At 33.3% G+C, this 12,837-nt stretch overlaps 2 protein-coding genes across 4 annotated transcripts in view; one reads left to right on the top strand and one right to left on the bottom strand.

Annotated features, from left to right (window-relative positions):
* LOC119640346 overlaps positions 1-12,837 on the bottom strand; it is a 39,398-nt gene that overhangs the window by 19,374 nt on the left and 7,187 nt on the right. For 2 of the 3 annotated variants that reach the window (XM_038038293.1, XM_038038294.1), the window contains 5 exons: positions 12,314-12,816; positions 12,085-12,258; positions 11,816-12,023; positions 11,522-11,753; positions 8,800-8,915 (listed from right to left, as the gene is read on the bottom strand). In XM_038038293.1, coding sequence (XP_037894221.1) covers positions 8,800-8,915; positions 11,522-11,753; positions 11,816-12,023; positions 12,085-12,258; positions 12,314-12,816 — 1,233 coding nt within the window. The remainder of the gene's footprint in view (positions 1-8,799; positions 8,916-11,521; positions 11,754-11,815; positions 12,024-12,084; positions 12,259-12,313; positions 12,817-12,837) is intronic. The other variant, XM_038038295.1, reaches the window with a different exon arrangement.
* Positions 2,722-7,277, top strand: LOC119640347 (tyrosine-protein kinase transmembrane receptor Ror). Its single transcript, XM_038038296.1, has 9 exons — positions 2,722-2,805; positions 2,873-2,909; positions 2,976-3,121; positions 3,201-3,845; positions 4,813-5,026; positions 5,094-5,298; positions 5,515-5,962; positions 6,016-6,148; positions 6,206-7,277. Exons 1-9 carry the CDS (start codon positions 2,735-2,737, stop codon positions 6,425-6,427), a joined length of 2,121 nt encoding a protein of 706 aa, XP_037894224.1. The 5' UTR covers positions 2,722-2,734; the 3' UTR covers positions 6,428-7,277.

The raw sequence follows: 12,837 nt of genomic DNA, 5'->3' as shown, positions 1-12,837 counted from the left end.
ATCTAATTTTTTACACATTAAAATCTGAAGCGCGCCAATCTTTTGGTCATACAAAAGGGACTTCGGGAAAAAATTAATTATTCATCTTTCAATTGGTTGAAATATAAAGGTGGGACGGGGTTTTCAATAAAGCCAGTACCCTTAGATAATAGTGCTTTAAGACTTTGGTCGTAGAATTTATTCCTCTGGCTAAAAAATCAATAATAATAAAAATAATGATAGAAAAATGTATTTCAGATAAAGCTCGGAGCTTCCAGAGCTGTTAGATTTGCGAAACATTTGCGTCGCGAAGATATATGGAATGGTACAGCTAGTTTATGTTGTGGACGTTGAACTCGCCAGCAACTACGATTTCGCTGTCAGGGTATTCGTTAAGAATAGATGATATTGAGTTGGATAGGGTGTTGAAGCCATTAGGGGAAACCATCCTGTCCGCTTCTATAAACGAACACGAAATGCAATGAGTCTCATCGATAGTGAGGTCTATTCAGGATCCGGTAAAGTTGGTGGCACTGGCACGACTATGTCGTTGCAAACATATATCACGCGAACACTGTGTGATGCAAAACTCTGAATAACTTCAAATCTGCATGGATCGTTGCTTTCAATTACCTAGCGCCAGGTATGTGCTCAATCGGGAAGTATTATGCCTTTGCCAATCGGACACTTATCATATAAGACTAAGCTCGATCGCCCCGCTGCACTAGCAAGGTTTGATAAGGTTTAGCAATGAAATTTATGGAGACTGTTCCTATTACCGAGATGGGAACACAAAAGCCCTGAACAACTCTGTACATGGGTTATAATGTAATGTAATAATTTAAGGTAATAAAGAATAATATAAAGTTTATAATGTACTTAGTTGTTTTTATGGTTTTGCTATTGGTGTTTGTTGCAATTGTTTTGTGTTGTTTTCATGTTGCATTCGCTGTTACTTTGCTCTTATTGCCATTGGAACGTTACTATTGTAGCTGTCTTTGGTGTTGATACTGGTGTTATTTATGATGGCTATTGTTAAATAGCACTTGCAGATTTCCGTTGTTGTTGGGCCTGCTGCTATTTGATGGGCTTGTTGATGTTCTTTTGTTGCTTGTTCGGCTGGTATTACTGCTACTGTTGCTGTGTGTTATTATTCGTTGGTACTACTGCTAATGTTGCTCATATCGTCGTTGGTGTTGTTGGTATTGTTGCAGATTTCACTCTTAACGTGCACCCATTCCATTTCTTACTTATATATATGTACATTTAATTTTGATTTTAATTTATTCGTTAAAATTTTACTGAAGTGAAGTTAGCCCCCCAAGATAACCCAAATTTTCGTGGTTCGTGTATTCGCTAAAAATGTCTTTGCTGACTTACAATTTTTTGCGAAACGAATAACAATAAGTAAAATAAGTATTAAAATTAAATATTCTTATCGCACATATAAAACATAATAAGTCGCTAGTTACGAACACAAAACCAAAAATGCTTAGTTATTGCTAGTAAATCTCATGCAAAAGTATGTTACAAATACTGAAAGAATCCAATGTTAAAATCGTATTATAACCTTTTTTAGACTTTAGGATTTTTCTTTCCCTTGATTTAAACTAGATGGGACTAAACATACTTCTTCCCTTACCGCCAGTGCATTTTTAGGAACCTGTGGAATGAAACTTTCTATTCTGAGTTATGCGTCATATGATCTACTGTTTTTTACTAAATATTTTCATGTAGAGTTTAAGGCACTTCCATTTTCCTTATAAAGTATATTTTTGATGCCTTATTACGAAAATGAATGTATAATTGTATAAAGCGAAATATTGTGAGGTATTTAAAAGTCGTCCTTACCTGTCTACATTTTTTTAAATCTTTATTTATGCGAACTATGCGATGCGATCTTGAGAAATTTCAAGTACGGAGTAAATACGGCAATTAGAAAAGGGAACAATCTGTCGTGTTAATAGAAGACTAATAAATGAGAAAGAGTTTTCACATTTAATTGATGTAGCAAAATAGTATTCATCGATTTTTTTAAGAAATATTAAAAATGAAAATTTCTTTTCATGTAACAGCTTTTGCAAATAGTGTTGTATGTGGAGATGGTAAAAATTTTCAATGCGATCTATTATCAAGATAACTCATTTCTGGGTCAAAGCATATCGGATTGCATATTTTATCAAAATATTTCCATAATTGCGACACACAACGTCAGACGTGGCAGACATCAGGCAATAAGGGGCAAATCGATTAAAAAATCGGTTCTAAGTTGAAGGGTATAATAGAAGACAAGTCCATCCTAAGTTTGTCCTAACGTTCTTCGCAAACCTATTTGCTGCATGCCAAAATCGCCAGAAAAAGCCCGTTGGCCAGTTAAAGGCTTTTTTTTAGAAATCTCTACGTGTAAAGGTTCACCCATCTCTGCTTCATATTAAACGGTTTTGTTACAAAAAACGAAATATTAAGTTGCGACCATTCCTTGGAGACATATTTTAATGGAGCCACACTTGCCATCATTTGATAAGAGAATTAAAGCCTTCTTTGAATATCATTACTATCAAATAAATTATGCAGTTTGTGTGTACCATCTTTGCTCCTGTACACTCCGTGGGATATTAATGTGGCAACGTTCAACGAAAAAAAGGGTGGTTTTAACCGAAGGACGGCGTAAATGTAATTGGGGTTGACTTGGATAAAAATTTTGTTTGCTTTGTATTAAATAATGAAGAATACATTTTTATTTTATAATTTTTACATGTTTTTACTGATATCAGTTTTAAATATTTGCAATGCCGTCACAACAGCACAATTTTATGAAACATCTGGGTAGGTTCATAATACAATATACCAATCACTTTATAAACAAAACGTAATAACGAATGGTCTATTATAGAGCGGAGAAGTTCGCAAAAAATTCGCTTAATGATGAGGTGAAATAAAAGTTTTTATTTAAATTGCAAAAGTTGTATAATGTTAACGATAATGTTTACATATAGATCGCTGTTGGAATATGTCAGATATACAATGGAACGACGTGTAAAAAATATTTATATGATCAAAGCGTATTTGTTCCACCGAACCTTTCATTAAATGAACTCGAAGAGAGGCTAAAGGCTGCATATGGAGTTATTAAAGAATCAAAGTAATACGCAAAATTTTACAATTTCCGATATTATTGCAATACGAAATCACTTAATCTTTTTTAAATTTCTGTTTTGCAGAGATATGAGCCCAAACTGTCGTATTTATGCTCTCCCAAGTTTATGTTTTAGTACTTTGCCATTATGCCGGACACCAGAACGAACCAATTTGCTTTATTTTGCCAATAGAGCGGCACACAAGGAAACAAAATCCAGGAAAAATTTTACAATAGATATTCGAACAGACTCTGAGAATCAAATATCAATTAGCCGTGTGAAACGTTTTTTAGAAAAGGCGACGAAAGAACGCAAATTAGTTTTAAAGAGAAAATCTGCCATTACATACGACGATGTTTTTAACATAGACGTTTTTAGTCAATATCCACCGACTAGAGAAACTGAAAATCTACGGCGCATTTGCCGCGACGAATGTGAACTACTTGAGAATGAACTTTGCCAAAAAGAGTACGCTATAGCTAAACGGCATCCGGTTATTGGAGAAAAACTACCATTAGAAGAGTGCTCGCGATTACCTCAACATAGTGACTGTTCCTCAATGGGAATAACGATTGATTTGGACCCAACGCAGTCATGTTATTGGGAAGATGGTTCCGGATATCGCGGAACAATGGCTCAATCTCAAACAGGAAAGATATGTCTACGCTGGTCATGGCTAATGAAGGAAATTTCCGACTATCCAGAATTAGCGGGACAAAACTACTGCCGGTAGATAACAAATGCAACTGCTTCTTAAATTAAAGTACTTAGGAGTACCCTAAGATAACGCAGTATTTCTTATACATACATTATCAATTTAGTTATTTCAGGAATTTATATCAAGGAAAGTTTGACCTATGGAAGCAAGATATGATAACTCCGTAATTGAGAGGGTTTTTGAAATTCACCTAAGCACGCTGCTTTTCTTTCTACAGAAGGCATAGTTTGAACTCATACCAGCTTTTTCTCTTTTATGAAAAAAATTCCCAATGTTCCGAACATGTACTAACATAGAAAGCTTTCCGTAAAGAAACTTAGTAATTCTGCAATTAGCAGATGGTTTGCCCACTTCCTTATACTCAAATCTGTGGCAGTTAAAAATTGTTTTTTTTTTTTTGAACATTCATGTAAATGTAAAAGCCAGCATAAATATATGTGAAGCCACAGCCTATAAATATTTTCCGATATATTTTTCGAATTTTAAAGACTGGAAATCAGAAATTAAAGAAAATGTTAACAATCCGCTCACTATTTAGAAAACTGATGATGCCATATGTCGTTATATAAATTTAAAAACGATATGGGCCGTATCCAATAGGTAAAAGCGCAATTGAAACAAAACTTCGTTTAGAGATAACCGCAAATTTGTCAGTTTAACAACATGTGATGAAACTCAAGTTAAAAGTTAAAAGTACGCTCTATAGAATATTATATTCCAACCTTGAAGATAGCAGAGTAATAATATGAAATCTTCAATATTTCTAACAAACAGCAAATCTCAACAATAGAGTCCTTTACGCAACTACAGTTAGAGTCATAACAGAATAACGACAATTCACAAGAAATCGCCCAAAAAATCTCGAGGCAGAGAGAAAAGACTGCATAAAATCATATTATCACAAGAGCTCTTAATTTATAAAATCACAGGTTCGTTTAATATGCTATAAGCAAGATTTTTTTATTGATTATTTTTTAGGAATCCTGGAAGCGTAGAAGACAAGCCATGGTGTTTCGTAGGCGACAAATCTTTCGAAAAAATTATAGAACCATGCAATATTCCTAAATGCTCGGATAGCATTTGGATGTACATTTTTACAACGTTAGGTGCTCTTTTAAGTTTTCTGTTCATGTTTATTTTCTTGAAGCTACTGAAGCGGAAGAAAAATAATGGAATGACAAATATTCAAAATGTTTGTATTTACAATTTTAAAAAATCTTATAGAGAACAATTCTTCAATTTTCCGTTTTTAATTTCAGATAAATACGCCAAATGCAGACAAAAATATTTACGGAAACTCACAAGTTAACACTTCACTCGAAATGTCGCGAATTGACACCTCAAATAATGTAGACCAATCATGTGTTTTTACCCAGAATATGGAAAGAAGTTCACTGCTGCGAGTGCCACATTACACTTTGGACGATGTGGAATTCGTTGAAGAGCTAGGGGAAGGAGCATTTGGTAAGAGACACAGTGAAAGAAAAAAAGGTATTATTGAATAAGAAAAATATAAATTAATATCGAAGGATACGTATTAGAGTTCTAACATAGAAATTTTCAGATGAAATGACGTAGATCATCAAGTAATAAAATTAGTATATTGTTTATGATGAAAATAGTGGTACATCTACCATATGATTACTAAAATATTTTTGTAAATTTTCTATATTTCTACAGGCAAAGTATATAAAGGCCAGTTAGTTTCAGCTGGAGGTGATAAAACTTTTGTAGCTGTGAAGGCTCTAAAGGAGAATGCCTCATATAAAACGCAACAAGATTTTAGACGAGAAATAGAATTAATTTCGGATCTGAAACACGACAACATTGTATGCATACTGGGAGTAGTTTTAAACAAGGAACCGTTTTGCATGCTGTTTGAATATATGTCCAATGGAGATTTGCACGAATTTCTTATAGCCAATTCGCCAAATGAGAACAAACTTCTTACGCAATTAGAGTTCTTAAAAATAGCTCTACAAATAAGCGAAGGAATGGAATATTTATCTAATCATCATTATGTTCATCGAGATTTAGCCGCACGTAACTGTCTTGTTGGCGATGACTTAATGGTCAAGATATCAGATTTTGGCTTGTCCAGGGATATTTACAGTTCGGATTATTACAGGTTTGTTGGTTTTTGTTTTTTCTGAAATTAAATGACGCTATGTAGCTGTACAGGGTTCAATCAAAGTCATTGCTACCGGTTCGTTGGATGCCGTCTGAATCGATTTTATATGGTAAGTTTACCACTGAAAGCGACGTTTGGTCATTCGGAGTTGTTTTATGGGAAATCTACAGTTACGGCATGCAAGTATGAGCGATAATGGCTTGTAAAAATTGTGAAATAATTTTTATTTCCTTTTCATAGCCATACTTTGGGCATAATAATCAGGAAGTTATAAATTTGGTGAGATCACGGCAACTTTTAAATTGTCCGGAATCCTGTCCAACTGCTGTATATTCGCTAATGATTGAATGCTGGCATGAACAATCTGTCAGGCGACCGTCTTTTGCAGAAATAACGCATCGATTAAAGGTCTGGTATCAAGGGCAACAGAAGCTTGCGCTTACTACAACAAATAATATTTAATATACTTCGACTGATACTTTTTAAAAAACATAGCAACATTAGTTCTACTAAGCTGTATGACTTTTTATACAATAAAATTAGAAGGAAAAAAAAGAAGAACTTTATGCAATTCATGGAATGTCGATGTTATCACTTGGTTACGTACATGAAACAAAACAAAATTTTTTTTTTATATGTAAAGTGTAACTTTAGAGCTTTCCTTTCTCCAATTATGGGCAAGTTCGTCTGCTTTGATATAGGAAATTTATTCGTAGGAAGGCCAACATGCAATGTTTGGCAACTATTTGTAATGTATTCATTAGCTAAACTAAGGCTTTGAATACTTTTTTACACATAATCCGACTACACATAAAGCAGAGGTTTCCAATCTTTATGCTGCTACCTTTCCTCGGAAAATGATAAAAATGTGTCCACATCTTCGCGTTTTCTCTTTATTACAAATTTGATAATTGAGCTCAATATTCTCGGCTTTAAAAGAAGTCAGCCTTCTTCCAAAAGCAAGCCTTTGATTGAAAACACTTTTTTTGAGGCAACATCCTTTTGTCGGTCGGCCATAGTTTTATCACTTTCAATTCAAGCATCACCTGTTTAGCAAAAATGGGCAGCGCTCGCATATAATACCATTTCATATGCATCATACAATATAAATAATTGTACATTGTTGTTATGCAATTCACATTATGCTTTTACCACAGTAATTCCATGTAACAAATAACTATTCTATATCAATTTCATCACAAGATACTGCAAATTAAAATTTATTAATCTGTAAATGCTTATTTCCATTCATTTGCTATAATAAAAAGAAAATTTTGCACTGATCTTTGCCGATAAATATTACAAGTTATCAATCTATTTCTCCAGTCCGACAACAACCCATTTTCAATAGACGTCGTCCATGTGCCAGTGTATCAAATTTTCTCAAAACATCTCCAACATTGCGACCTGCTGGTTGAACAGAAATATACATCGACAGACATAGGCCGATCGTTGTAATCAACTGTGTGTCTATCTTAAGCCGTTTTCGGCATTGGGTAGATAGACACAAACCTAATATATAGCCTTCGCTTCAAAAGATTTAGGATAAAATTATCATTTATGCTTACATTTTTACGTGTTTTAGTTTAGTTTAAAATTGTATCACTATCACTTGCGAAAGTCTAATGGTTTAGAGAAATGTAATAACAATAAGTTATATTTTTAGCTTGGTGGTACCAGAGGTCCATGAAAGATGTTAAAATTTAAATTTATAGTTACCTAAAATAAATAAATTAAAAATACTGAATTTTATACAATTGTGTAAACAATATGAAGTTTTAAACGAAACTCCATATGAAAAAAAGAGTTTCTACAAATGGATTTTTAATCTTCACTTCGCTTCAGTTAAAATTTCTAACCAATCACTAGAGTAGAAAATTCGATTTGCATCTAATATGATCTTCAATCCATATCCTCTATTGCTATGAGAATAGTCGCACAACTGTAATATTCTCTATCTTGATTCTTTCACCATTTTCCGGATCTTGTCTGAATTTATTAACATACTTTCATCTCTTAGGCGCATCAATAAGACGCCCACAATCATTTCAATTCCAAACTCTTTTTTCAATTCTAATAAATTTTTTTTATCTTCAATCCAATTTTTCTGATGCAAAATTCTTACTTTAAAGACACATGTGCAGCACATGTTTCTGAAATTATGTTTCTTATGCAGAAACCCGTTTTTATATGGAAGAGTAAAAAATCATTTCACAGAAACGCTTGTCGAGACCCTATTTGGTAATTATTCATCTGGCATTTTTATATAAATTATCTTAGATTATTATAGATTACATTTTCACACTTTCTTTCGCTTTTCTTTCAATTTCGGGATAGTGTGAATTATCAGTACCACTTCAACTTTGATTTAGAAATTTAAATCAAGAATTGAGGTCTTATCAGAATTGTTTCTCAAATCGATTATGACAATTCAAATGAGAGACATGCGGATTATATATCATGCTGCACGAAATCAAGAAGAAAAGAATTCTGTGTAAGTTTTTGAACACATTTTCGAGCCTTCAAAGCGAAACGGTGAGTGACAAGTACGATATCAACAACTTCAGCTTTTATACTTCTTAGTAAGCTTGTTTGCGTCACAACCTCTATAAAAAAACTTTTAAGATATTCTTTTCCTACCGAAAAACTACTAACATCGGATACATGCCAAAATTTTTCTTGCGTTTACGGGATTCAATAATATTGATCAGCTCTTTTGTAAGGTAATGTGTATTCTAAAAATAGCGCTTTTGAACGTGTTATATTTATAATGTTATAACAGTTATTCAAGTTACATTAGGTACTTGTTACATAATTAGTTGCTAAGTGCGTACCTGTGATTCCCTTCTAGACGCATTGGGACTCTCTTGAGGAAGCATCGTTTGTTTTCTTTCCTCTGGCGGTTTAAAGTTATGAACTAATGATCCTTTAATTATGTTAAGAGAATTTCCTGCAATAAAAGAAATAATGTCTACGTAGAGAAATGCATTTATATTTAGGTAAGTAAATAAAAAACTTCATAACATTAAGTTCGTACCGCTAAATTGCGTCTTTTAGAATAATGCAGATTTTATTTACTATTCTTAGGCCATCTATTTATAAATTACTTACAGGCCCTTATATTTACAACACTTTAATTTTTCTTTAATGCCTGCTCTTGTCGGTGCGAATATTGCTATTTAACTCTCTTGACTCGACTCAAATTGACCTTCCGCAAATGTTCTACTTATATACCTTTTCGCAAGCAGGTTACCACTACATAAATTCATCGGGGCACTCTTGTGTTAATTTCTTTATCCGCTAAATTCTTCCTAATTGCAGCATGACGCAGATAAAGCCTCACGAAGTGGCTTTCCCTTTCTTTTCAATTCTTTTTGTTAGGATATCAACTAACTTTCATGAAAGCTCAAATCATCAAATATGTGATTTTCGTAACACTATTGAACCCCAATGGATTTCTGGACTAAAAACTAAATTAAATGAATTTCGCAACTTTTTTTGAAGTCGGCTTAAAACCAGTAAATACATTTTGTAGCGAATGAGAGAAACGGACGGTGCATGATCTACCTATAATTGGCATACTTTTGGACCATTTCCGGATGCTTTACATCAACTAAGCGCTTTAATTTCTTTACTTGGGTAATAGCAGAGGACACGATGACTAATTCCCTTGTATAAAGTGACATCGAATTTTTATCGAATTCCGACTTGTTTTCAAAATGCTTACGTTTCACTAAATTAACAAAAATCGTAACTTTTTTATTTTAGATATGTGTAAACGGTGACTTCTTGAACTCATCTCAGCATGGCTTTGAAGGATTAATATTACTAAAACAGCTTGGCTCTAAGATCATCTTTTGTAGAGATACACCCTCCTTACCACTTTAAATTTTAATACAACTTTTTTTGCTAAAATAGAGCTTATAACCTTTGTAGCTAATCTTCAATATTTTTACTACTTCTTCAAAAATGTATTTTTCCAATAACAACAACAACGTAGTACAACTTCATTGGAGACATTCGTTGCCATATGCGTATATACATACTTAATCGGTGTGCTATCTTTTTCTTGCCGTAGTTTGTTCTGCTTGTGAAAGTGCTTAAATATCGTACAAAAAAAAACGAAAGAAAATTGTGTTCATCTTATAACGAATTTAGAATTTGCATCTCCCTAAACAAATATATGGGTTAGCCAATTTTGTTAATTGTTTGTTAATTGCCGTATTAAATTAAAATATGTGTTTTTACTAAATTTTACATTAATTTAAAATTAATAACTTTGTATGTGGAAGTCAACTAAAAACGCATTCTATATTAGTTTTGTAACTGTTACGTTTCAAAAGCTGCGGACATTTTTATATGCACAATGTTCTTCGTTATGTACACACCGCAGGCATTTTATATTTTTTACTTTTGGATTTGGAATGCTATACAATCCAGAAAATATATAATATTGTCAAAAATGTACGTACTATATTTACTTTTTCTAGTTCGTGTGAAGTAGAAGCAGACTGGTAACTAATGATATTTACCGCATCTTTGGTTTTTTATTTTTGAACCTTACGGCACCTGCGGTAAAAATATATTAAAACCCATACTCCGACCAACTTCCCGGAGACACCACAAGTCAGAAGTTATTTGTTTGTTAACAGTTTTCGTAATTTAAAAGCATTTTTATACCTACCGCCGAAGAAAAAGGAGTTATATTCATTTTGTCGAAATATTTGCAGTACGCAGTGAATGTTGTTTGTTTTCTAACAATATTGATATTGGAGCATTTTGTTATGACTACTGTATCGTAATATTAAATTTCGCTCAAAATTACAAAAACTGTAGCAAGAAAACATATTTTTGTTTCCTGTTGGTTTGTGCAAACGCAGGCAGAACAAAGGAAGACCCGAGATACAATCTCCGAGATAGTATGCCTATATCCATCAATGTGGGGAAATAAGACATTGCAAGCAATAATAGCATTAAAGCGTGAACTTTTACCAAATACCAAAAAGGGTGAAACCATGTACACATTCCTGATGCTTTACCTGCCTCATGCAGTTGGCGATTGTCCAGGGGATTAACCACAATTCGCAGAATATTTCGCGGGAAAAGGTTATTAGCACAAAAATGTCACAATGAAATTAAGTGCTGTTGCATAGAAGGGTCTACATGCAGAATGTGTGTGAAATGCAAAACCAGTCGAATCAAGAGAGTTGAATCATGATATTGAAACGAACAAGCCCCGAAACAGCGTCATTGCAGGCGTACGTTCCTGTAAATAATTTGTAAATAGATCTCCTAAGAATTGTAAATAAAACCTACACTATTCCTACAATACGAACTTAATCTCAAAAGGGATTGGATGAGAACCTAAAATAGCTGCGGGCAGCCTTAGGTTACAATATACGTACACGGCTTATGAGTTCTTTGATACCTATTTGTATTCATTACAAATATGAAAAGTTAATAAAACTTTTATGATAAGTATAACATTATAGATATGTCACGAGCAATATAATTTTGCCCATTTTTCTGTCAAAAATGAAAATATATTCGACTTACCATCCACTTTAGCTTTATTATAAGCAAACGGACTATTGGATAAATTTTTGAGTACTTTATTGAAAAGATCCACATTTGTTCTTGTAACTTCCTTCTCATGTTCTAGAAATTTTATTATTGACGCATTAATGCGATAGAACACTTCAAGCGCTTCAACAGAAAGCGTTGTTGGATTGCTGTGATTAAGTTTTATAGGATACGTTGCATTGTTTTCGTAAAGGTAGTTGGCAGCCTGCAAAATGATATAATAATAATTGAATTTATAACTACGGGAAATTTGTATAATAATGTTACCATTAAATAGTGATTTAAATAGACTTTTGGTTCTTCTTTGCGTTTTTCTGATATCTTCCCTAACATATACTGGCACAACCATTTTTCGTCATTGGCATCGGCATTCTCTTCGGGACATGCTGTTGTGTTTTGTAAAGACGTGGCATAAGAAAAACAGTTGAATGCTATATTTAACATTCTGGTTTTCTTTTCTTCAACATTTGAAAACCTAAAAAAAAGCCAAATCGTTTTTTGTTACGTGATAAGGCTGCCCTCTGTTCTATACGTACTTTTCCATCGAAAGATTTTCCGAGTCGTGCTTTAAATAACGTGAAAAATATGAGTGAATAGTATAAGTGAAAGAGCCGTACTCTATCCAAAGCAGAGCCTGATAACGGTTTAAATTAACACAACATTCGAAACAACGCAAAACCTCTTCACATTCTTCCCATAAAATTACGGGACTGTGAGAAAAATCAAATAAATAAATTGATTCATTTTAAGAACTTCTTCACATACCTAATTGCGCCTAATCCATTTAATTTAGTTTCTATTTTACTAGCCTTTGATAAAGCAATTCCAGCCCAAGAATCAAATCTAACAGACGATACTGCCAAATCAAGAATGTAGTATTTGATGGCTTTGAAAAAATCACGGCTTTTAAAGTAAAAATCGGCCAGCAAATAAAATATGCTATTAATCTTGTAAGGCCACTTAAACACTTTCGTCTCTTCCGGCAAGCTTTCTAATTGGCCTTCAATAAACTTTGTAATATGCTCAACAGATTCCGATAAATCTAAATCCTGCGGCATCAATGATATAATTTTTAATAACAGTTGTTCCATATCTGACGATATAGATTCCAGTTTATATGAATTGAATTCTGGCAGTTTTTCTGGGCGATATAGATCAAACACTTGCACAGCTCTTAGCCAGTTAAGCTTCACTTGAGTGGCTTCATGATCTTCCAAATGCCTACATCTAGCCTTTTTTTGCGGGTACTTAAATAAGCAATAGGTCACCTATAATATAAAAAATTCTGA

Source organism: Glossina fuscipes, unplaced genomic scaffold, assembly GCF_014805625.2.
Source record: "Glossina fuscipes isolate IAEA_lab_2018 unplaced genomic scaffold, Yale_Gfus_2 121, whole genome shotgun sequence".
In the NCBI taxonomy this organism is placed as follows: Eukaryota; Metazoa; Arthropoda; class Insecta; order Diptera; family Glossinidae; genus Glossina; species Glossina fuscipes.
The sequence above is the reverse complement of the archived record's forward strand: the minus strand, read 5'-3'. Positions and strand labels throughout refer to the sequence as shown.